Source organism: Vicia villosa, linkage group LG3, assembly GCF_029867415.1.
Source record: "Vicia villosa cultivar HV-30 ecotype Madison, WI linkage group LG3, Vvil1.0, whole genome shotgun sequence".
Lineage (NCBI taxonomy): Eukaryota > Viridiplantae > Streptophyta > Magnoliopsida > Fabales > Fabaceae > Vicia > Vicia villosa.
This window is the reverse complement of record NC_081182.1, coordinates 2740155-2765247: the sequence shown is the minus strand read 5'-3', so window position 1 is coordinate 2765247 and position 25093 is coordinate 2740155. Positions and strand designations below refer to the sequence as shown.

The 25093-nt window shown below is 33.7% G+C and overlaps 2 protein-coding genes across 2 annotated transcripts; both read left to right on the top strand.

The window, feature by feature from the left end:
* Nucleotides 1-3654: 3654 nt before the first annotated feature.
* On the top strand, nt 3655-12321 carry LOC131660060 (uncharacterized). The gene is made up of 12 exons (XM_058929188.1): nt 3655-3901; nt 4249-4376; nt 4596-4658; nt 4908-5029; nt 6810-6925; nt 7011-7812; nt 8172-8903; nt 9416-9637; nt 9718-9813; nt 9974-10168; nt 10290-10403; nt 11745-12321. Exons 1-12 carry the CDS (start codon nt 3807-3809, stop codon nt 12003-12005), a joined length of 2946 nt encoding a protein of 981 aa, XP_058785171.1. The 5' UTR covers nt 3655-3806; the 3' UTR covers nt 12006-12321.
* Nucleotides 12322-23100: 10779 nt separating this feature from the next.
* On the top strand, nt 23101-24342 carry LOC131654753 (U-box domain-containing protein 26). Its single transcript, XM_058924691.1, has one exon. It carries the CDS (start codon nt 23226-23228, stop codon nt 24162-24164), a length of 939 nt encoding a protein of 312 aa, XP_058780674.1. The 5' UTR covers nt 23101-23225; the 3' UTR covers nt 24165-24342.
* The last annotated feature ends 751 nt before the right edge of the window (nt 24343-25093 follow it).

Sequence of the window (25093 nt, the reverse complement as noted above, 5' to 3'; positions counted from 1 at the left end):
CTGTGGCACTTGAAGATGAAAGCCCTACTAGTTCAGCTAGGTTGTTTGGAAGTGTTGAAAGGACCGACGGCTATGGACGTTGCGTTAACGAAAAGAGAAAATACTTCAATGATAGAGAAAGCCCACGTCGTTATTTTGTTAAGCCTTAGTGATAAGATTTTTTGACAGGTATCAAAGGAGACGACGACATCAAGGTTATGGGTAAAACTTGAAAGTTTGTACATGACCAAATCGTTGGTGAGTCGACTCTACTTGAAGCAAGCTTTGTATTCATTCAAGATGATTGAAGACAAAGTGTTGGCTGAGCAATTGGATATGTTCAATAAGCTTATTCTTGATTTTGAAAATATTGATATGAAGATCGATGATGAAGATCAATCGCTATTACTATTGTGCGATTTGCCTCAAACACATGCTCACTTCAAAGAAACTCTCTTGTAACGAAGGGAGTCCATGACCTTTGAAGAAGTTCAATCAGCCCTGTATTCTAAGGACTTGAACGAATGAAAGGTGCATAAAACTTCGACTGTTGGTGAAGGTTTGGCCATTAAGGGAAAATTCTTACGAAATGACGGTAAGTTCGACAAGAAGAAGGACAAAAGTAAGCAGAAGTCTTACCCTCACGTATTACTCTAGAAATTATCGTGTCCACAGGGAATGATCAGGTTAGAATGCACTCAACCTACGATACTCTTCATTACCATCATGCATCTCTCATATTAGTGTTCGTCTCTGAAGCACCAATGTGACGTATCACAACCGAGGTTATCCCTAACGCAAAGTTACGAGAACATCTGTATTCTCGCATTGGCGATCTCTCACGCGCAATTCAAACAAGAAAGCATTAAGATTCTATACATAGTGATTTTTAGCTCTAAATCCATCTCTAGAGTCTATAGAAGCTAACAAAAGTCTATCCCTAATTAGAATTTGTGAGGTACATCTCTACAACAACACAAATCCAAACATAAACGCCAAAAGACTAGGGAAGATAACAATAACGATTTGTAAAGCAAGTTTTATACAATGCCATGAGCGATAAATATACATATGTTCATCGTAAATATACAAACAAAACCCAACAAAAGAGAAATACACAAAGAGTAGAGGAGATAAACCAAACATCTCACGGGTTGTTAGCTCCGATTGATGAAGAATCCACTTCGATCATCCAAGTGCACGGCCCAATGTTGTTTTCTAAGCTAATCCTAACCTAAGAATAAAATTTATGAATTTGGAACAAATATTCCCCAAAGACATAGCCTAAACTATGCTGAAATGAGAAAGATATAAGCAAAATTTACGCAAGCGCGCTAAGCAGGCTCAATGCGCTTGCACTTTATTACAAAATATTTGGTACAGGAAAAGGGACTGCACTTAGCAGGCTGACCGCGCTAAGCAGACTTCAAAACTCAGCTCTGCCTCTGTTATTGAAAGTGGTAGCATGCATGCTATGGACTGGGCTTAGCGGGCTCTACAAAGTTTTTCCTCTTTATTGCTCCAAAACTGCGTATTCAAAACCGTGCCTTTGATACTTTATTGCTCGAGGCTCGAATATGCAATAATACCTATAAAATGAATGAAAAACTATCAAAAGGTATATAAATGAATCAATACTCAAATAAAACGTATTATGTACAAATATAACAAAAATGTGTGCATTCACGCACAAGTTGAGAAAAAAGAGTCGATAAGTGTCGCGAAACTATATGCAAAAATAACTACTTCACAATAATATCTCCTGAACTACGGAGCACGAATCATTCCTGAGGCCCAAGCTCGAGGAATGCCTGCAATATATGTGGCACAGGGGCATCCTTGGAGTTACTTCACAAGAAATAACCAACATATATGTAACATGCCTACTCGCAGTTACTATCCTTGTGTCTGTTCTCTAACCCCTCGTCCCATATTTACTACACCATTAGATTGTAGGACTTCAGAAGTAGCCGCTTAGTGGAAAAGGGAATAGCGGTCAACTACCAGCCATTACTCTTGCTTAGGCTTCCTAAGGTTCACCTTACCAAGTTTTATCTTTTATTAATACAAATACATGAACATACACATGGATTTTATTAATACTAAAGGGTGTGATAAACTTGTGGAAGCTTAGGCATCTCATAGCCTTTTGCGTTATCTTTCTAATGCCTCCGGCGACGCCTAATTCCGAGTTACGAAACTCCAATTATGGTCGAAACAATAATGGGTAATTTTCTGTCAGGTGCAATCGATTTACACTATTGTGCAAACGATTGCTCACTGAACGGAATATACAGAATGACAATTTTTCACAGTGCAATCAATTGCTTGACCTATGCAATCGATTGCTCACTAAACCAAAAGCAAAATCACATATTTTGAGCAGAGTGCAATCAATTGCTCCACTATAGCAATCAACTGCTCACTAAACCAGAACTAAAAATGCTACATTTCCTAAATTGTATCAGTTCCAAAGCATTTGATTCTCAATCCAAACAGACCCAAATATAACATAGTCATTCTTAATATGCTTTTACATGTAAATGACATAGATAATAGGCAAGCATATTCATGTAATCAAGGATCATGCATCTTCATAATTCGCAACAACATGCAAGTATGCAACACAATCAAGCATCACATTTCTCAAATTAAACACAAAATCAACATATTTAGCATAAGAACATCACTTATTTCCATTAAACCCAAAAATCACTTATTATGTAACCCTAACATTTACCCCAAGGTTTTTACCCAGGAACCCACCTTTAACAACAAAATCTGAGTTGATGATGGGGATAAAACAATGATGATAATGATGACGATGCATGCAAGAAGTCTTGGACTTCTCCTTCCTTGCCCTCCTCCACGAGCTCTCTCCCTCTTTCTCTTGCTCCATTTGATTTTTTTCTTTTTCTCCAACACTTCCTTCAAATTCTGAATTTTGTGAGTAAGAGAAGGAATATATGGTGAGACTTGGTCTTGGTTAGACTTAAATATAATTTCATAGAAAAAGTCTTTATTGCCCTTATTACTAATGCCAAAATACAACCTTGCCACTTCCTTTTTAGTTCTCCACTTAATAACTTACTCCTATTCAGTTATTCATTAACCAACTTATCCTCTTGGAATCCCGTTTAAAAGACAATAAGCGAATTAGATAAAAATGAGGTATTACATTATTAATATTATATTAGATATTAGATTATATACTTTTAAATAATTTATAAAATTATTATTATTTTAACAATTTATATTTATTAAGTTATATTAATTCTTTAAATATTTAAATTTAGAGATTAATTAGTAGATATTGTCAAGGTACATTTTTTATAAAGTTTCAATCCATCACAATTATTTTTAAATACTATTTTATATGTGATTAAAGAAAAGTCATGTAAAACATCTTTACACTATCTATACATATCACTTAAATTCTTAAATTTATTATTATAAACTGAAATTTAAACTATGATATTAAATATAAGACTTCAAATAAGAATATTTTTTGAAAAATAATTTTTAAAGTAGAAGAGTTTATTTATTTTTAAATAGACTATTTAAATAAAAATTCCAACGGGTGTACACCCCATTTTCCCAATAAATATTGATAATTTAAACAACCCCCAATTTTGTTATTTTAATACTAAAAGTGACCTTAATTAGACGAATCAAATTTTAACCCAAAATAAACATTGCGTTCTGGGAGAAGTCGGCTTGGCTTCTATCTTCCTAACAAACGCCGTGGACTGCGAGGTTAACAATATTCATCACTCACTCACTCACTCACTCTTCAGATCCTTCCGTAGTGCTGAATCGCCATCACCATGGCGATTAGGGTTTTTCTCACCCTTCTTCTTTTTCTCTCTCTAACCAATCTCGCTTCTTCGATTTACGAAGATCAAGTTGGTCTCATGGATTGGTGAGTTCAATTCGCACTCTTATTCATCCATACATCAATCGACGCGAGAATTCGATTTGTTTGAATTACTTTACCTTCAATTTGAATAGTTTTCGTTCTTCACTCGTAACGATCGCTCTGAATCATCGATCTAGTTTTATATTCTTTCTAATTTGAAACTTGTTGATGTTGTTAGAAGTACTAGCTAGTTAATCTAAACCCTAGTTGATGTGTTGATAGGTTTGTATGTTTGAACCGAATCGAATTTGTGCTTAAAAAGTGATTACTCTGATTGTGATGTTTGAATTTTGCTTTTATGCTTTTTAAATGTTAGTGTGTGGTTGATATGTTTTGGATACTGATTGCAGGCACCAACAGTATATTGGGAAGGTAAAGCATGCTGTGTTTCATACTCAAAAGACTGGGCGAAAGCGTGTTTTAGTGTCCACTGAAGAGAATGTTGTGGCTTCACTTGACCTTCGTCATGGAGAGATATGTATGGCTAATTTGCTTAACTGATTTTGTTGTGTATTTAGTTTAGTTGTTAGGAATGTAATATTGTGTTTGGAGCTTCCATTGGTTATGGCTTATGACTGATGTTGCTTTCAAAGTAAATCATGGCTTTCCAAGCAGTAACCATTGAATGCTTGCTTGATTATTTGTTTTCTCTTGTTTTGAATTAGAAAATGACGAACTGTGTTTTTGTTGCTTGCAGTTTGGAGGCATGTTCTTGGGACCAATGATGTTGTTGATGGAATCGACATTGCCCTTGGAAAATGTATTATGCTTAATCCGTGTTTGTTTGGTATCTTTGAATAAAAAATGATATTACATGCTATCTGCTTTAATTGTAATGCACAAAATATATAATTTATCATAAAATGTATCAACATTGAGATGTGATGTTAATGTTGAGGATTCTTCTTGTTACAATGATCCTTTTCTATCCCTTTTTTCTACGCAGTTTAGTTATAGTCTTATCGTATATTACTTAATGAGTTCATAAGTGTTTTTTTAAATGTTTCAGATGTCATTACTCTTTCCTCTGGTGGAAGTATATTGAGAGCATGGAACTTACCTGATGGGCAGATGGTTTGGGAGTCTTCCCTTCAAGGATCAAAAGAATCAAAGTCAATATTAAACATTCCAGTAAGTGTTTTTCTGATGAGTACCATAACTTGTTATATGCATATGAAATGTGATTCGTGGTTTCTTATCGAGTAAAGTAAGAATGCCACAAAAAAGATATGAAAACAGTATCAGATATAAAGGGTACAACCTCCTCCAAAGTTGTGTAAAGGATGCATACATAAAGTGAGCATCCTCTAGAGCTGTTAAAAGGACTGATACATAAATTGAAACGTAATTAGTACAATAGACCTTCTAATTCTCTCAAACATAACTAAAGAAAACCTCTTTAATATGCATTGCAATGAAGGGCTTAGTAAATAAGGTGCCATAAGTTGATGCTTATAGATTCAATCCCTACTTCCTAGCTAAATGCTTCATGGTAATGCAAATATACCACCAATATGTTATTTTCTTGATCCTTCAAACATACGAGTACTTGGTTATTTAACATGCTTATGGCATCATTCAATCCAAAATTCCATATAGAATGATGTCATTTAGTGGAGAAGGTTTTTGTTGTTGCTCAAATGGAAGCTCTTAATGCTAATAAAAAGGCCCACACAATGTTTAAAGTTTGAAACTACAATACTTGCAAAATGCAAACATTCTATTCCACATATTCCTAGTCACTAAGCATTTTAAAGATTACACGATTGTGGTTTCCATATTTGCAAATTACATAAAGTCATGGACAAATAGTTGTTTAGCACTTTAGCCTTACTCACTTGCAGCATATATTTGGCATCATCATTGGCATAGGCCAAATAATAGCGTTTCCTTTAAACTTAACAACGGAAAACTGAGCGGCGGTTTCAAAACGGATAACACCTTTGAAATATAAGTCAATAGAAAAGGGGAATTATTCTAAGGACCAAACTCTGGAATTAGATGTGATGGATTCAGTCTAAATTTAGTCTTTCTTTTAAATAACCCTCTGAATGAAAATTGAAACTAAGAGAGCCATTTAGAATTTACTCTTTTTTCTCAACAGTTTGGTAAAATTATCTGATTTTTTATTCTGAAAAAATTATGATAAATTTTTATGACGTTGACTTTACTGTACTGTATGTATCTTTTATTCCTAAACCCCATGGCCCAAGGTTACTAAGCTACTTTCAATCAGCCAAATGGTCTTTAAGTTAACATTTTTTTGGTGCTGCAGCCTAAATCCCCTAAGATTTCCTCACAGACCCAGTTCTCATTTGTCCGAATTTCTTTTCTGGCACTGCCATATGAATCTGTAGAGGTGGAAAGTGGATTTGGCCTTTTCTGTTAAGATTATTTATCTGTCATTTTTGGTGGATTAGGTTACATAACCCTGGTCTTCCTAACCCACAAGTTGGAGGTAGAACGGGGGGTTGATCTACCAGGTCTTTAAAAAAAATTAATTTTTCATTTTTTATTACTTGAAACTTTTTATTAATCCAAACTTAATTTCTATTCTCATTCACATTTTTACATCTAATCTCACTAAATTAGTTTTCTTTTTCCAGAAGCTCTATTCATTTCAACTTTGCTTCTTAATGACTTCATTTTATTAAAATGTTCATTGGTTAAAACAAGTTGACTGCCATAAAACTGTGAGTTCGCTTAACCAACCCATTTTTCAAAATAGGCTAACCTACCCACCCTTATTTGGTGGGTTGATAGTGGGGCCGGGTAATTTTGTATGCATTGGCTTCTTTGTGAATCTGCACTGGCCCTCTGTTACTGTCATAACCTTCATTGGCCTTGGTTTATTTAGCTGTACCTGAAATTGGGAGTGCATGCAATTAACTGCAGCTCTTACCTTTTGCAGAAAAATTTGAAAGCTGACAAAGATGATTTGATTCTTGTTTATGGTAAAGGGTATCTCCATGCCATTTCTGGCATAGACGGTGAAATTCTCTGGAGGAAAGATTTTGCCGGTGAGAGGTATGACAGATTTGGAGTTTGATAAGCCATTTGTTCTTTTTGAAGCAAAAGAGTGCCATTGATGTTTTGTATCTTTTATTTGCAGCATTGAAGTTAACCATATTATTCAGTCTACTGAAGTGATCTATGTAGCTGGTTTTGTTGGTTCTTCAAAGTTTTACGTGTATGAATTGAATGCTAAGAATGGAGAGTTGTTAAAGAATAATCATATAACACTTCCCTTTGGGACTTCTGGGGAATCGTTATCAGTCCCAGGTGACAAGTTTTTGGTATTGGATGATGTAAGGTCAAAGATAGTAACAATAAATTTCAATAATGGAGATATTAACTACAACCAGAAGCCAATTTCAGACCTTGTCAAGGATTTATCTGGACAGGCAGTAATACTACCATCAAGGCTTCCAGGACTGTTCGCATTAAAAATCAATTCCCACGTTCTTTTCATTAAAATGACAAATGAAGGTGAGTTGGTGCTGGTGGACAAAATTGATAATGCAGCAGCTTTTAGCAATGCCCTGTCAATTTCAGAGAATCAACATGTTTTCGCATTTGTTCAATATGAAGACAATAAAATTCACCTATCTGTAAAGGATGTTAATGATTGGAATGGTGATTTGCTAAAGGAAGATTTGGTAGTAGACCATCAAAGAGGAAATATTGAGAAAATATTCATAAACAATTATGTCAGGACAGATAGATCTCATGGGTTCAGAGCATTGATGGTAATGGAGGATCATTCACTTCTGTTAGTTCAACAAGGAGAAATTGTCTGGAGTAGAGAGGATGGTCTTGCCTCAGTTGTTGATGTAACAACATCAGAACTACCTGTGGAAAAGGATGGTGTATCTGTGGCAAAAGTAGAACAGAACCTATTTGAATGGCTTAAGGTATGCTCTTGATTTGTGTGATAAGGACATGATAGTGCCTTTATTTTATTTTTATTTTTTTATGCATACATGTGTGTTTGTCTGCGTGTCAAGTGAGAGAGTATATGTGTTTGTCTGCGTGTCAAGTGAGAGTATATCTCATTAGAAGAATTAATATTGACCATGCAACATTAATGTATGATCAAGATTGTATTGAAGCAAACAACCTTGACTGTTACTGTATGGTTGTGTGGTCATCAAGATTAGATCCTCTCACATTTCCACTTGATACGTCTCTATGGATATATTTTATTTCAATGTTAAAATGTTAATTACTGCTCTAATAGTGGAACTTTCATGTGGCAATTTATTATTGAAAGGGACATGTGCTGAAACTCAAAGGAACTCTAATGATTGCAAGCCCTGAGGATAAAGTAGCTATTCAAAAGCTTAGGTTGAGGAGTTCTGAGAAAAGCAAAATGACTCGTGATCATAATGGTTTTCGTAAGTTGCTTATAGTACTTACAAGGGCAGGAAAGGTTTTTGCTTTGCATACCGGGGATGGACATGTAGTTTGGTCTACGGCGCTTCATACTCTGCGTAAATCAGAAGAGTGTGAACATCCAGTTGGGCTTAACATTTATCAATGGCAGGTTCCACATCATCATGCACTGGATGAGAATCCATCTATTCTTGTCGTTGGGCGATGTGGATCAAGTTTGACTGCACCAACTGTTCTTTCTTTCCTTGACGCATACACAGGGAAGGAACTCGATTCTCTGAATCTTGCTCATACCGTTGCTCGAGTTATTCCATTGCCTTATACTGATTCAACTGAACAGCGTCTGCATCTTATTATAGACGTAAACAAACATGCATATTTATACCCAAGAACTCCTGAAGCTATTGAGATTCTGAAACGGGAGTTTTCAAATGTATACTGGTACTCTGTTGAGGTTGATAATGGTGTTATTAGAGGTCATGCCCTGAAGAGCAATTGCATTCATGAAGTAGTGGATGAATACTGCTTTGTATTCAGGGACTTATGGTCAATTGTATTCCCATCTGAATCAGAAAAGATAATTGCAACAGTGACAAGAAAATCAAATGAGGTATGGTGCCTTGGTTTTTAGGTTTTCAATTATTAGAACATTTTTTTGTTATATTCTACTTCATCTAATACAGACCACCTCATGTTTTAGAAAAATTGATATCCCATCTGAGTTATATAAACATGCATTATTCAAATTGCCTATTTTTTTTAATGAAATGTGCATAACTTGACAGTTCCTTGTTTGTTGAGGGGGTTTTATCATAAATAAATCAATATAATTATAAAGAATGAAATTAAGTTTTTGGTTTGATGTTGATCTATGAATAATCAAGTTGTGTAATGTTCGCCAATCTTAATATCCAAGTTTGGTTATGCTCCCGAATCAGTATGCCTTTAGTTTTTCCATAGTCATTTGAGTGTATGTGTCACTATCTTTCAATTTAACAAATGATTACAAATAATATGACAATTAAAGGTTTTCAACACGCTTAAATTTTTTAATGAATTTCTCTTTCATTGAGTCTTTGGTCATTTCTTCCTAAATGTGTTACTCTTTCTCGTTTCATCTAGGTTGTTCATACTCAAGCAAAAGTTATGACTGACCACGATGTCCTGTACAAGTATATATCAAAGAATATACTCTTTGTCGCAAATGCAGCACCAAAAGCCAGTGGAGAAATCGGAACAGCAACCCCAGAGGAGGCTTCATTGGTCATCTATATCATTGATACCGTGACTGGTCGTATATTGCATCGCATGACCCATCATGGTTGCCAGGGTCCTGTTCATGCTGTAAGCTTTTGAGCTACCTTCTCATTCAAAAGGTGTATTATATAAATTTGACTCACTTCACATGAATATTATTTCTGTAGGTATTTAGTGAAAACTGGGTTGTCTACCACTATTTTAATCTCAGGGCTCATAGACATGAGATGTCAGTTATCGAGGTCTATGACCAGTCTCGGGCGGTATGTCAGCTAACTTGTGTATTGTAATTTGAATATTGTTCTTGTTAACTTATTTTGTTTATAATATTTTTTTTTACATGGTTTTCATGTTCACCCGTTCGTTGTTTCTTGTGTTTGTGTCTGTTCATTCTGATGTGACATGCTGGAATATGTTTCACAGGATAACAAAGATATTTGGAAGTTTGTTCTTGGGAAGCATAATCTTACATCACCCATCTCTTCTTATTATCGACCAGAAATCTCAGCGAAATCACAATCATACTTCTTTACTCACTCTGTAAAAGCCATTGAAGTGACTTCAACTGCTAAGGGTATAACCTCGAAGCAGCTTCTTATTGGAACAATTGGTGATCAGGTAGGAATTATTTGCATGGCTGAAGCTTGAGATGAAAAACAATCTGCTGTTTTCTCATTTTAATTCGATTCTTCAATTCAATCTAATGACATTCTTATTGTATTTTGTATTGTTACTGCAGGTTTTGGCACTTGATAAACGATTTTTGGATCCCCGGCGGACTCTCAATCCCTCACAAGCTGAGAAAGAAGAAGGAATTATTCCTCTTACTGATTCATTACCGATCATTTCTCAGGTATATTTTCATCTGAAGTTTCTTTGTTATGTATGATACATGCCAAAATAACATCCTTGTTTATTTTTTTAATAGCAATTTATTGAGTGTAATTAAAGGCAATGGAAAGTTGACATATTTCTTTCTTATATCACAAAATCTAAATGCTTCTGATCAGGGAGGCAGAGTATATTGGGGGGATGGGTTGGGGGACATGTTTTGGATGACAATTTTGAACGGATGAGTACATAATATGCCAACCATTTGATCTAATCAGTCCAATGGTTTAAAAATCTGGAAACCAAAAGTTTAAAATGTGTCACGTGATACCGATTTATTAGTTACTCAACTTATTCCTTAAATCTATCTGTCATTCTTATCTTCTTCTTTTTCTTCAGCGTTTCTTCCTGTCGTTCTGACCATTCTTCTCCTTTCTTCCCTTTTCCTCATTTGATCTACTTCCATTTTGCCTCGCTCTTCTGAAAATTCCCATGACAGTGAACTGTCTGGCCACAAAAAGATTTAGCAATTTTGGCAGAATCATGGTGCTGACAAAAGCATTACACTTCATAAGCCAATCAAAGCTGAAATCCTTGATTTTGATTTTCTAAATTCCACTTTTATTATCCATTTGTATCCAGCACCTATACAGTGCGTCAAAAATTCTCCAACGTTGTAACCAAGCACTGAGACAATTTTTAAATTGAAATTCGATAATAATGTTTCCTTTTCAGATGTATGGATCAAATATGAGTAAAAAATATATGGATCAACTAAATAAAAAACATTTTCACGATAAAACCTTACCACATGAAAATCATGGTTTTAATTAGTGTGTGGAACTTAGTTGATTATCTTTTCTGAATGGTGGTATGGTGGTGTTGTATGCTCAGTGGCAAGTTTTTTTTTACGACAGGAAGATTTAAGGAATACTTTTAGTAAGTAAATCAGTATTACGGGACACATTTTCTCTCCATATTTTGAACCGTTGGATTGTTGATTAGATCACATGATTGAGATTTAGGGTAACTCTTTTGTCTACGTTAAATTTCTGATTTGACTATATATAATACACATTGTCCCTTCTCTTTCTCGGGGGAATTTCTCAGTGTACCAGAGGCAGCGAGTTAGACAATGACATCCCAACTTTAATAACTTGTTTCTAAATCCTAATATACCATTATGTAAACTGGTAAATGATAATGAGGACGGAGAAATCATTTTGAGCACTGCTTTTACTTGCTGTGGCTTGCATTTGCATACTAGTTAGATAAAGCATTTGAAACCAACTGGGTACTCATGCTTCCCTTTAAGCTTATGTACTTAACTTGAAATTCACACATTTTGTTTGACTCTATGCAGTCTTATATTACACATTCCCTAAAAGTAGAAGGTCTGCGAGGTATAGTAACAGTGCCTGCCAAATTGGAGTCTACATCCCTCGTCTTTGCCTATGGAGTAGATCTATTTTTTACTCAGATTGCTCCTTCCAGGACTTACGATTCACTGACTGAAGATTTCAGCTATGCTCTACTTCTTCTAACAATTGTTGCCCTTGTAGCAGCATTATTTGTTACTTGGGTATTATCGGAGAGAAAAGATCTACAAGAGAAATGGAGATGATCTGCCATCCCCATACGTCGTATAATTTTCTTAAATTTTGAACTGTTAAGTAAATTTTAGTTTCTTTTTTATTTATTAGTTAATTTCGGAGGTTCACTTAGATCTGGTAGCTTGAATTACAAAAGTAGTGTAAAATTCCATTACAGTCCATTGTTTGGGGCTGTATGGAGGATCTTAACGATGTTGTAAATTGAGGATTAAAAAGGAGAAACACATACTTCCAAGGGCAGTTGCTTTGTGAAACAAATAGGGTAGACTGAATTTGATGAAATATGCTCCTTATTCTTAATTGCAGTGACATATTCCTTTTCAGCTATATTCAGTATTTATGAATGACTTCTGTTCCCATTTGTAATTGATTTGATATTTTATAATTTTAACACGTACTAAATGCAAAATTGACTATTTATCAATAATTTGCTTAAAAGATTGAAATAAAATTTATACTCTCTATTAGATAAAAGAAGAAAAACAACTATAATCTCAAATGAAACTCCATTAGCATCAGCTAATAGAGCCGGGCTCATCTATTGGATGAATTATGCAAGATTGAAACAAATTTGTCCTCTATCAATATACTGATTTTCTCCTCCACTCTTTTCCAATGAGTCTAATAATTTGCATTCCATATCTGAATATATCGATAAAATTCACGAAATTGTTATATTTTTTTCCGATAAATTGACAAATTGTATTATCACAAAATTGTTATCCTATGTAATTTAATAAAGTAATTTTATATTACTCCTTCCTTTTTTAATCTTTAGCCTTTTAAGTTTATTTATTTATTTTCGTTATACGCTTTGATTGTTTTAGAAAAATGTTTTTTCATTTGCATCCATGGCAAAAACAAAAACAATATTCAAACTAATTCACATGGACATTTGGGTCCCTGTCACACCCTCATCCGTCCATGGACATTCTTATTTTTTTAACCACTGTAGATGACTTCACAAGACATACTTAGTCCTTCGTCATGAAAAATCTAATTTGAGACTAGATCCTTGATCATGCAATTCATCAATTTGGCTCATAATCAATTCAGAAAGAATTTTAAGAAAACCAGATCAGATAATGGAAAAAAATCTTAATCTATTTCCCAACCAATTTAGTCTGCTTCACAACCCTTCTCCTCTCCATTAAATGTCCAACCTCTTCCTACAAACACTTAATCTACCAATCCTCAATCCTTAACCCTTGCTATTACAAATACTCCTCAAGTCATTTCCATAATTTCCTATAAAATCATTCATAAACCCAAAAGATTTGATAATTTTGTTTGCAAGAACCGTACACCTTCATAGCATACCACCACACACACCCCAACCTATCCTATTCAACTTTACCTAAACAACTCTCTCTACCCCCCACATACAATCACTATATTTGTAATATCACATCTCAAACTGAATCTATCACATTCAAGCAATCCTCTCAACACGACTGCTAGAATAAAGCCATGATCACTAAACTTCAAGCCTTACAACACAATAACACTCGGATCATGACCGCTCTTTCCTCTGTAAGAAACATATAGGGTGTAAATGGGTGTACAAGATCAAGAGACATGCTGATGGCTCCATTGAAAGATACAAAGCTCGATTGGTAGCAAAGTGTTACACATAAACTGAAGTCATTGACTATATGGACATTGTCTCACCTGTTGCGAAACTGACAACTATCAGATTGCTCTTGGTAACTGCAACTTCAAAGCATTGACACTTAATTTAACTCGATGTGAACAATACCTTCCTCCATGAACATGGTGATCAAGATGAGAGGTCTACATGACACCACATCCCAGATTGGTTCCATCCATCCCTTGCTAAGTTTACCAGCTGCAAAATTCCCTCTATGACTTAAAACAGGCCAGTTTGCAATGGTTTACAAAATTATCCTCTTTGCTTCTTTTTTTTCATTACAACCAGTCACAATTAGTTCATTCCATTTTTACCAATCTTAATGGTCAGAAATTCACCATCTTACTTGTCCATGTTGATGACTTGATTATATCAAGAAATGACATTAATGAAATACAAAATTTAAAATCAAAACTTGACATTAATTTCAAGATCAAGGACTCTGGTAACCTGTAATTTTTCTTTGGTATTGAGGTAGTTTGCTTTCCTCATGGAATTTCCATTTGTCAAAAAAATATGCCCTTGAATACATGACACAAGTCTTCTTGCCGCAAAACCTTCCCCTAATCTAATGACTAAATCTCACAAGTACACCACAACTGGTGATTCTCCCCCAACTGATTCTAATTCTTACAGAAGGCCCATTGGAAGGATGATCTATTTGTGCACCATGCGACCCAACCTAAGCTTCTCAGTCCAACACTCAGTCAATTCATGTCATCACCTACAACACTCCATGTGCTGGATTCTTAGACTGTCCTCAAATACATCAAGCAATCTCCAACCAGTGGCGGATCCAGACGTCACATATTGGTGTGGCTAAACATGAACAAAAACTATGAACTAAATTGTACAAAAAATAAAAAATAATATTATTTAATACAATATATTTACCATTGAAAATTATCTACCATTTATTCTTTGAAAATTAGATAAAATAACTTCATTGTTAATTGTTACAAGAACATATCTTTCTATAAAAGTTACAAGGTCATTTAATCATTAATCACTCATTTTATTACACTGGAAAAAATTTGTTCGGCGCTTGCAGTTGCTATCGGTAAGATTAAAGCCAATTTAAAAAACTTATAAATCATACCAGATGTGTTGCACTTATTTCCACACATTTTTCTCAAAAATATAAAAAATCTATTAACTTATTTTGAGTCACATCAAACATTTCTAACATAATTCTTAAGTTGATCTTGAACCACGACTTCTAACACGTCTATAAAATAATTTGGATAAATTTCAACGATGTTTAATAATAATTTTATATCAAACACTTTAAGTTAATCAAATGAACCCTATTTGACAAATATATTCTCGAGAAGTGAAACTTAGATTAAACCGTTCATAATCAATTATTAAAAAATTCCAATACTTTATATATCTTATTGATCAATAATAGTAATGGTTAAATCTATAAAGGGATTATGATCTTTTTGTTGATTGTGTTGTATTCCTCTAAAACTATTGTATCATTAAATCAAAGGATAAGAAACCCACGTCACCACCACTACTACTTGCTTTTCCCTTAGTTTTAGATTCAACAACCATCAATGGTTGCGGCTAATATTGAAATGACAATAAATAAATTAACTCAATTGATTTCATATATAAACAAGCTATATATTGTTTTTAAATAACTTAACGTTTTAACATGTACTAATTATATGGTTGGTCACATCTACAATTGCTTAACATCATTATTTTATATTATAGCTACAAACAGTCACGTGCTGATACTACTTGCTTTAATATTTAGTTTGATCTATATTATGAATTCAGCCCCTCAGAACCTATCCTTTGTCCTTCTTTTTGCTCTTAAGGAAAATTCATAACCTTTCACTTTACATAGTACTACTATAAATAGAGAAAATTCTGGTGTGGCTTTAGCCACAGTAAGCCACCATGTGCATCCGCCCCTGTCTCCAACTCAAGGATTATTCTTTCCCTCAACCTCCACTCTTCAGCTCAAAGTTTTCAGCGATTCAGAATGGACCTCATACAATGATAGTAGGTGATTAATCATAGGTTTTTACATCTTTTTAGGTGACTCCCTCGTATATTGGAAATCCAAGAAGAAGATGATTTTCTCTAGATCCTTCTCGGAGCAGAATATCAAGCACTTGCTTCAACGTGTGTGAGTTACAATGGTTAACATACTTGCTACATGATTTCAATGTTGATTTCATCACCCCCTACACTTTAATATTGTGACAATCAATCAACCAGACAAATTGCTGCACATGCCATAAAGGACCAAACATATTGAAATAGAATGTCACATTGTCAATGAAAAACTTCTTGCAAAACTGTATCAATTATTGTCCATCCCAAATTCTACACAACTTGCAAACATATTGACAACACCTCTTCATCCTTAGCCTTTTTCTCTCATTTGGTCCAAACTAAATATCTCTATTAATTACATTTCAACTTAGGAGGAGGGGGGTTTGTTTAATAAATCATATTAGATTCACTATTCATAATTATTTTACAGTTATGTTGGTTATTTTGATTATGTTTAGTTTGTTACTTCAAGTAGGAGGACTTTTATAATGAGAGATTAGAGGAATAAATATCAACCATTGATTAATCAAGAGAGAGAAATTAATAGTCACATTACTATTTTAATAAATAATGTTTGATTTATCTAATGATCTATGAAGCCCGGACTCAGACACGGACACGAGACACGACACAGATACGGACACGAGGACCCCGCTAATATAGAAAACATAGGACACGGATACGGCTATATATATTTTATATATTAATATAATAATGCAATGTATGAACACAATTTATAAAGAGTTTAAAATGAGAAGCAAAATTTATATATATTTAAACCTAGTACTTTCAATCAACAAAAAAAAGACATAAATCCATCAAAATTTATATATATTTAAACATAGTCACTCCATATTGATAAAATCAGCCTTTAAACCGTGGAATAAGAAGATAAAAAAAGAATCCTAATTGAGTTATTTTTATAGTGGAGAACTGAAATATGAAAGGTAAAAGAACTCTATTATTTTTATAAATTAAAATCTGATAATTATTGAGTTGGGTTTTTTTTTATAAAAAAAATCTAAATTTTTTTTGAGTTGGGTGTGTCCTTTATTTAAAGCAAGGTGCCGTATCTGTGTCCGCTGCAATTAAATTATTTTCTTCGTTGGACACTGCAAAAACGTGTCAGATACGTGTCGTACGCGTGTCGTACAAGTATCCGTGTCCGACGCGGCGACACGCCTTCTGAATGACGTGTCGGCGCTTCATAGCTAATGATTGATATTTGTTCCTCTCATATCTCATTATAAAAACGCTTTTACAAATTGATAGTCACATTAATGTTTTAATAAATAATATTTGATTAATCTAATTATTAATATTTGTTCCTCTCATCACTCAGTATAAAAACGCTCCTAATAATGGTTCTCTCCTCTCCTCTCTTAAATTTACTAATACGACACCTCTAATAACTCTTTACCGCACATCCGTATAACAAAATCCATTGTTAGATTGAAAGCTAACATCATATAGATCATGTCCATAAAATTTAACATTAATCAGAAATCATTTGATATGTTAAAGAGAATCATATAGATCATGTCCATAAAATTTAACATTAATCAGAAATCATTTGATATGTTAAAGAGAATGATCAAAATTAACGGTTTTGTTGAAGTTTTGTAGGACGTTAGTTTTATGCATCTTGTTGACATATCAAATTATTTCATATTGATGTTAAATTTTATAGACATGATCTATATCATAATACCTTTCCATCCAACTGTGAATTTTGTTATATAAATATGTGATTGTGGTAAAGAGTTATCAGAGGTGTCATGTTACTAAATTTGACACTTTGGTGTCATTTGATCTTGTCCATATATATATATATATATATATATATATATATATATATATATATATATATATATATATATATATATATATAATAAGAAATAAGAGAATTAAATTTTAGCTATTGAATTATATAAGAGAATTATATATTGAGTTATATAAATATTCATTAAGACCAAATATTCAATCCAATAACTAAAATTTAATGCTCTTACTTTTTGATCCATCAATGCAAGACTAAGTCAAATATTCACTTTCATTCTCAAATCTTATTATATATAAAGTTACTGTTTACAATTTTTTTAAAGTAATGTTAAGCATATTAACGCATAATTTAGTAAACAAAATTTTAGACACATTTTTGATAAAAAATACTTTTGTTTATATCAAATAGAAGTTTTAAAACTATACATGTTTTATTTTTCACTTTTAAAATTTATTCAATTTTTTATAGATAAAAATTGTTTATAAAACAGCATAAATAATTTTGTTCCCAAATTTGTTACAAACTTGAAAATAATTAAGCATAAGGGCTAATCAAATGTTGCATAGTTGTCTTCCAAATCTCAAACCCTAATCTTCTACTGCCCATATCTCTCTGGCTCAATTCACTTAAAGATGTCTGTGTGTGGGACATGACTAGTTTGGTGGAGGGAGGTCAGACCAGAGACAGCAAGACGCACTGTTTTCTATTAAACCCCCATCATTTTCCACTTGCTTGCGACCATTTTTAGAGAGCATATACAAATGTTCAATAATATTTGGTATCTTGAATAAGAACATACAACTTTTGATGGTATGATGTTAGTTGGTCCAACAATGATTTAAGTTTGGTAGAGAGGACATCAGTTCGATTTCTGTAACTGTGATTAGGAAGAAATTAAAACTACTTGATAGCAAAACTGATTCCCAAATCACATTAGGCGGTCCAGGCGGTGGTGGTTAAAAAAAAAACTTTTGATGGTCTGAGAATTAACAAAATGACTAATTTGTGGACTATGGAGATTGATGTTACATCGTTTGCCAACCAGAGGCATTATTAATGGAGGGCATTGCACTAGCGGTGTGTTTTGTTTTCTTTTGGAGGAATCAATCAGTCATGTTTTTATTTTCTCTTGCTCATTTTCTTACGTTGTCTGGTTATGTATGAATCGTTCAATATGATTGAGATTTGAGATTCGGATCATTTTTTGTTTTTTGTTTTGGTTCAATCTGCTCTTATTTTCTTAATTTAATAATTGATTTACCAAAAAAAAAATCAAGAATATAAAAGAAAAAAAAAGAATAATTTCTATTTGTCCAGAACCTAAGGAGGACAAGAGAAAATGAAAGAAAATCTGAGAGGATTTATAAGTGGAAATACTGTTGGCAATTTTTTGCAGCATGTACTATTTGCTAAGATGTAAAAAGAATGATACGTACTTTGGTTTTCTTGGAATGGATTACAGTTGTCCAATGTTTGTGATAGGATTGAATATTTAGATACAATTCTTTAAATATAATTTTTTCTCAATAAAAATATAGCAAATTTATTTAAATATTATTTACTTTTAGAAAATGAAAATAAAAGAAAATTGTTTAAGAGTAAATTATATACTTATTATGTTTTTATTGAAAAATAGTAAAATCACACCAAAATATTATATCTAAATTTTCTCTTTTTATTCCTAAGGTGCAATTGCTGGTAAACATTAGAATTTGATTCTAACTCTCCCAATAAACTTTATTGTAAAATGATCAAAGTATTGTTATTAATAATATTACTATTTATTGTAAAATTTAAATAGAATACTTCTTAGGACTGATTTTTTTGGTATACTAGAAATAAATTATACATTTTTTTTGATCCGTGTAGCCTTAGCTAAAACAACTTTATAATGTAGAATGATATAAATAACACTCTTTGACTATATAAGAAATTTAAAAAAAAAATCTTATCAATTTTTACATGATTTTCTCCCAACTTTTTCTTATATATTAATTATTTTATTTACCAAAATACCTTTAATCACTACTATTTATTTTGATACAAATAATCACGAGCATAATTAATAAGATAAATGAGTGATGTATTATTTCAAAAAAGAAAAATGTTAGGTATTAATTGAAGACCAATGTCAAAGGAATCGTGGAGGTAGGGATTGCAATGGGCAGGGTATGGGTAGGGTACTATAGTACTCATTCCCATACCCGCGGTTGGAAAAAATCCCCATACCCGAGCCCATACCCGCTTAGGTAACAACTTTAGCACCCGTACCGTGCCCTTTGGGTATGTAAGTACTCATACCCGTACCCATTATCCGCATTTCTAATAAAAAATAAATATATCAACTATAAAATATCATATCATTTTAAGTTTTTAGTAACATTTTAAATGTTTTCAAAAACTTATTGTAAAATTATGAAATAAACGAACACTTATGTTACATATGTAATGGTTTAACATCGATGTATTTTTGAAAATTGATAGACATTTATTTTAATTTAATAATATAAATCAAAATATATAAATATATATGTTGTGTGGGTATGGGGCAGACTGAGTACTAAGTTGCCCATACCCGCACCCATACCCGCTTATTTAAGTGGGTAATTACCCGAGTCCGTGCCCGTACCCGTACCCATATTTATGCTGATTTTTACCCTACTCATTATAGATATTTTTGTGAGTACCCACTGGGGATGGGCCAAATTGCCATCCCTACGTGGAGGCCACACATCATATGACTATTAAAAGTATTCTAAGATGTTTAAAAAAAAATCAATATATTAATAAAGTATTAGAGGTTCTCTAACCCCAAAAAGTCGATACATTTTTGAAAAGAAAACATTCCCAACCATCACCAATTTAAGCTAGAAAAAAATGGAATCCTCACAGAAATTATAGAAATTACAGTTGGGTTTGGGAATCTCTCCAATAAGGACCATTTCTATCCCTTCATTTTAATTGATAAAATTAAATCCGATAAGTTACCTATCAAATCTTTAAACAATATGTCATTCCCATGATTCCAAATGCACTATTTACAGCCATCCAAACAACTCCTTCTTTCCCATTCTTCTTCTTTAACTCTCCACTGAACCTAACAAAATCCCTCAAAGCTTGCCCCTCCCTTCTCAAAACTATACCTAACCATTCTTCCAAACCTTTAACACCAACGGAAAATTAAAGAAAAGGTACCTCTTAAAAACAGAAAACGCAGGAAGATCAAAAGGAGAAGATAACAATTGATCCTTGCTAAGAATCCTATTGAGAAAGACTCTCCATCCAAACCTTTACTTTTGAACGGAACTTGAACTTTCCAAATCTTGTCATTCTTCAATACGGAATAAGGATGGAAAATTATGATTATCCACACTTTTTTGACAGACTATATATATTATTAAGACTATAGAATATTTACTTTTAACCATTAAATTTGCAATTCTTTCTTACTATACTAACTCCATTTTATGCGACATAGTCCACATTTTAGCAGTGAGAGTGAGAGCATCACACAAGCCAATTTTGTGTGCATATCCACTCATCCAATTTCTTGAATAGTCACTAAATAAGCTTCAACATCAAACCATGAACGTAGGGCTCCTGTATGTACCATCATAATTGTCACTAGACGACACCATCATATATTTTTTATTTTTGGATTCAACATCCTAATCATTTTTTTCATACCATTTTCATTATTGATCTCTTGCATGAGCTGCATGATTGTTTTTTCATGATTGTCAGGACGCTGAAAGTCCTCTTCAAAAATATAGTCTTATTTTACCACTTTCACAAGTTAAAAAAATAATATCATAAACCAATTTACTTTGTGAAAATTTGCAACATCTTCTCTAAGATTATAGAAAATCCAATCCCTGAAAAAAATAGAGTAAAATTGAGTGATGTTGTTAGAAGGAACAATACATGAAGCAAGGTATATTTATCATCCGTATATCGGTTGCACTGAGCAGGGATTGTTATGTTTCCCTTATGGCGCCTAAAATTTGTCAAAAGTCTCTCATATACCATAAACCAAAGGAATATTTAAATTCAGTGGGAACTTTTCCACTTCCAAACAATATTCTAGGTGATATCAATATTAATAAAGAGAAGACGGATTATATTTATAAGCATTGTTAATAGAAAAATTATTATCTTTAATTTTTCGCCACCCTAATCGTTATATTTTAGGATAGAGATGATTTATCTAATATTTTGTAGGCTGCAATCAATTATTATTTTGGTTTGTGAAAACATGTTGATCATAATTTTGATGGGGGGCATAAATATGCTCTTTTATTAATTAGGTGATCTTTTTAATTAAAGGCAGATTATCTGAAATCATGATTGGAGTGGACAAAAATGTGGGCCTTAACCCTTGGTCTATAATAGATAGAGACTAGGTTCTACAACTTATTCTATTGAGAGTTGTGAACGAGAATGTGAGATATAGAGGGAGATCCAATCACTTATCTTCTTAAGATTCCGAATCAAGATGACAAGAATAATAACTTTATTCTCAAAATCATATCTTCAATAAATAAATATTGATGTTCTAATTTCATACTCTCTCCGTCTCATAATAAGTGTCTTATTTGAACTTTTCACGGTTTTTAAGAAAATGATTAGATGTGTTAATTTTAATGATAAATGTAATATCATTTATTAAAGTACCCTTATTTATTATAGGTAGTGGAGTAGTTGGAAAACGTGAAAGTTAATATATAGGGGGTATAGTAGTGGAAAAAACTAATAAATTTTGCATTGGTATTATAAAGAGACATTTATTTTGAGACATAAAAAAAGTGCAAATGAGACACTTATTATGAGACGGAGGGAGTATAATTAATCCGATGAATTTTTCCACTTTTAGGAGTCTATTATCTAAATTTCAGTCAACAATTAGCTATCTTCACCCTAAATTCAAACTAAATACATTACAATTAAATTTGTGTCAACCGACTAAATTTTTATCTACTGAAGAATTATAATTTTTTTCAAAATCTTAATAATCTTATGAATTTATTTGAGAGGATATTAAGAAATGTTATTGGAGCTAACTCAACTCTATAAAACTGACATGTAGGGTGAAAATTGTCTCCACTTATAAGCACATGTCCAGACCATATATTTTCTCGCGTGAGAGACTTAACACACCCCCTCACGCCTAGGATTAAACAACAAAGGCATGAAAATAAATGGTGGATGACCCAATAGCAAAAACTTGATAGTAGGTGGTCCAATCGAATCTTAAACGAGACTCTGATAACATCGCAAGAAATATGATCGAACTTAACTGAATCCTACAAAATTGGTTTGCAGGGTGATGATTAGTCACACTTATAGATTCGTGTTAATGACTTAATGTCATATATTGTTCTACGTGGGTATTTTTTCAAAGATAAATTTGATGGTTTATTTTAAATTTGAGAGTAAGAATAATATTTATAAATAAATATTATAAATCAGTTAAAACTAATTTTAACCGACCAAAAACATGCACAAGTGAACTTTAAATTTCTACCAGTACTATTTTAACTGTGAAAAGTGAATTTATCCATGTACTGTACTATTTTAGACAAAGGTGACAGAAAGAAAGAACCACGTCGTACAACACAGTACTCACAAGTCACAACACTACTGTCTCTATGTGTTGTGTTCTATCATCACTGTTAACAGTTTTCAAAACACAAGATTCACTTCCCTTGACCACATTCCACCATGAAAAGCCATCAACCCAAACACCTTAAAACTCAACTTTTCTCGTGCGGCTTCTTTCGACAGTGCGGCCAAACAGTCCTTAGTCCCACCGCCACAGGAACCATCCCACAACCACCACAACCACCACAGCCACCACCACTCCCTCTCACTCACACTCACACTTCAACAACATGCGAATCTTCAACTTCCTCTTCTTCTAACTCCGCCACCTCCCAAAGCTTCACACAATGGAGATTCTCTCTTCCCACCCCTACACCCCCACCTACACCAAACCCACCCCCTCCCGTTACTACCACTCATCATCACCTTCCTTTCCTCTCCACCATTCCCAATCTTCAAGAACTCTTCCATGTCTCCGACCTTCAACTCACCACTGACCTCAACGCTGCACTTCACCTTCTAGAACGTTCCCTCGTTCCCAACCCGCCTCAAGACCAACCACCATGTCCTCCCAATCTCATGCGCGCATTGATTCACAATCTACGCGAATCCAAACCCGCCACCAAGATTCTCTTCGCGCTTTGTCTCTCAGAAGCCAACCGTCGTGTCGCGGTTGAAGCCGGAGCAGTAGGCGCCGTCGTGGAGTCTGCTCCGGAGCTAGACGGTCCTCCTGCAGAAAGAGCTCTCGCTGCGTTGGAACTCATGTGCACCATACCGGAGGGTGCGGAGGAGGTGCGAGCTCACGCGCTTGCGGTTCCGGTCATGGTTACCGTAATGGGAAAAACGGGGGCGCGTGGGAAGGAGTATGCTATTGGAGTACTGGCTGTGATTTATGGCGGTGATATGGCGGATCAACAGACGGCACCGCCGGAGGAAGTGGCGCGTGCGGTGGAGTTGGCACTTCAAGGAGAGTGTAGCGCTAGAGGAAAGAGAAAAGGGGGACAGCTTTTGAAGACACTGCAACACCTCTCTAACCCCCACTCGCATGACACAAGTTGAGATGGAGAGTGAAGTGCACTCGCGGTCATTAAATAAATAAATAAATAAATAATGTAACTATCTAGTGTCAATTTCTTAGCATCACCTTTTGTTCAGTTCTCTTCTCTGTCATTGTCTCTCCATGATGTTTGTAATTGTATTTCGAAAGAGTACTTATTATGGCGATTATGATTTGATATTTTTTAGTTAAAATATACTAGTATAGTACAGTATTGAATGAAATATTAATTTGAAATTAAAATACATAGACATAGAATTAAATTGGGGGTAAGAAGAAGGATGATTATTTAAGTGGCAGAAGTAATATACTTTCTATTTTGAGTCAGACCGATCTTCATGGATTGAAAGCTTACTTCAATTCCTGACCAGAAATTCAACTAGGAAAGGGGCAAGACAACTAGCCTTTAGGTAATGATCTGTTTGTTATGTCATAAAGAATTATAGTACAAAGTAAAATAATTTTTTTATAAAGAATTTAGATGTTTGGTTGCATTATTACACATCCTAGACCTAATCTTGTCAATACATTCGCTCAAGTGCTATTAAATGTGTGCGATATACCATAATTCCTGCTGCCACAACCTTTGTCTTAAGGGGGGATAAAGTAACAATCACCATCCCGAAAGACGAACACCTTAATGGGGTTGAAGCTTGCAAGTATAGTCTGCATAGAAGAATCATATAACCTTGGTGCATCATTAGTGATTTTAATTGTATCATAAGGGACCATGATCATAAGGGGAATCACTTCCCTACTAGACTTTCCATGGAGGAGTTTTAGAATTGAATTGAATTCACCAATCTCGAACATCTTATAACTAGATTAATTTTTTTCATATGGTCAATTAGAAGGAAATATGGTAGTAAAATTGAGATAAAGTTGGATAAAGCTTTCTGAAACCTGTTTTAGATTCTCAATCACTAGTCTC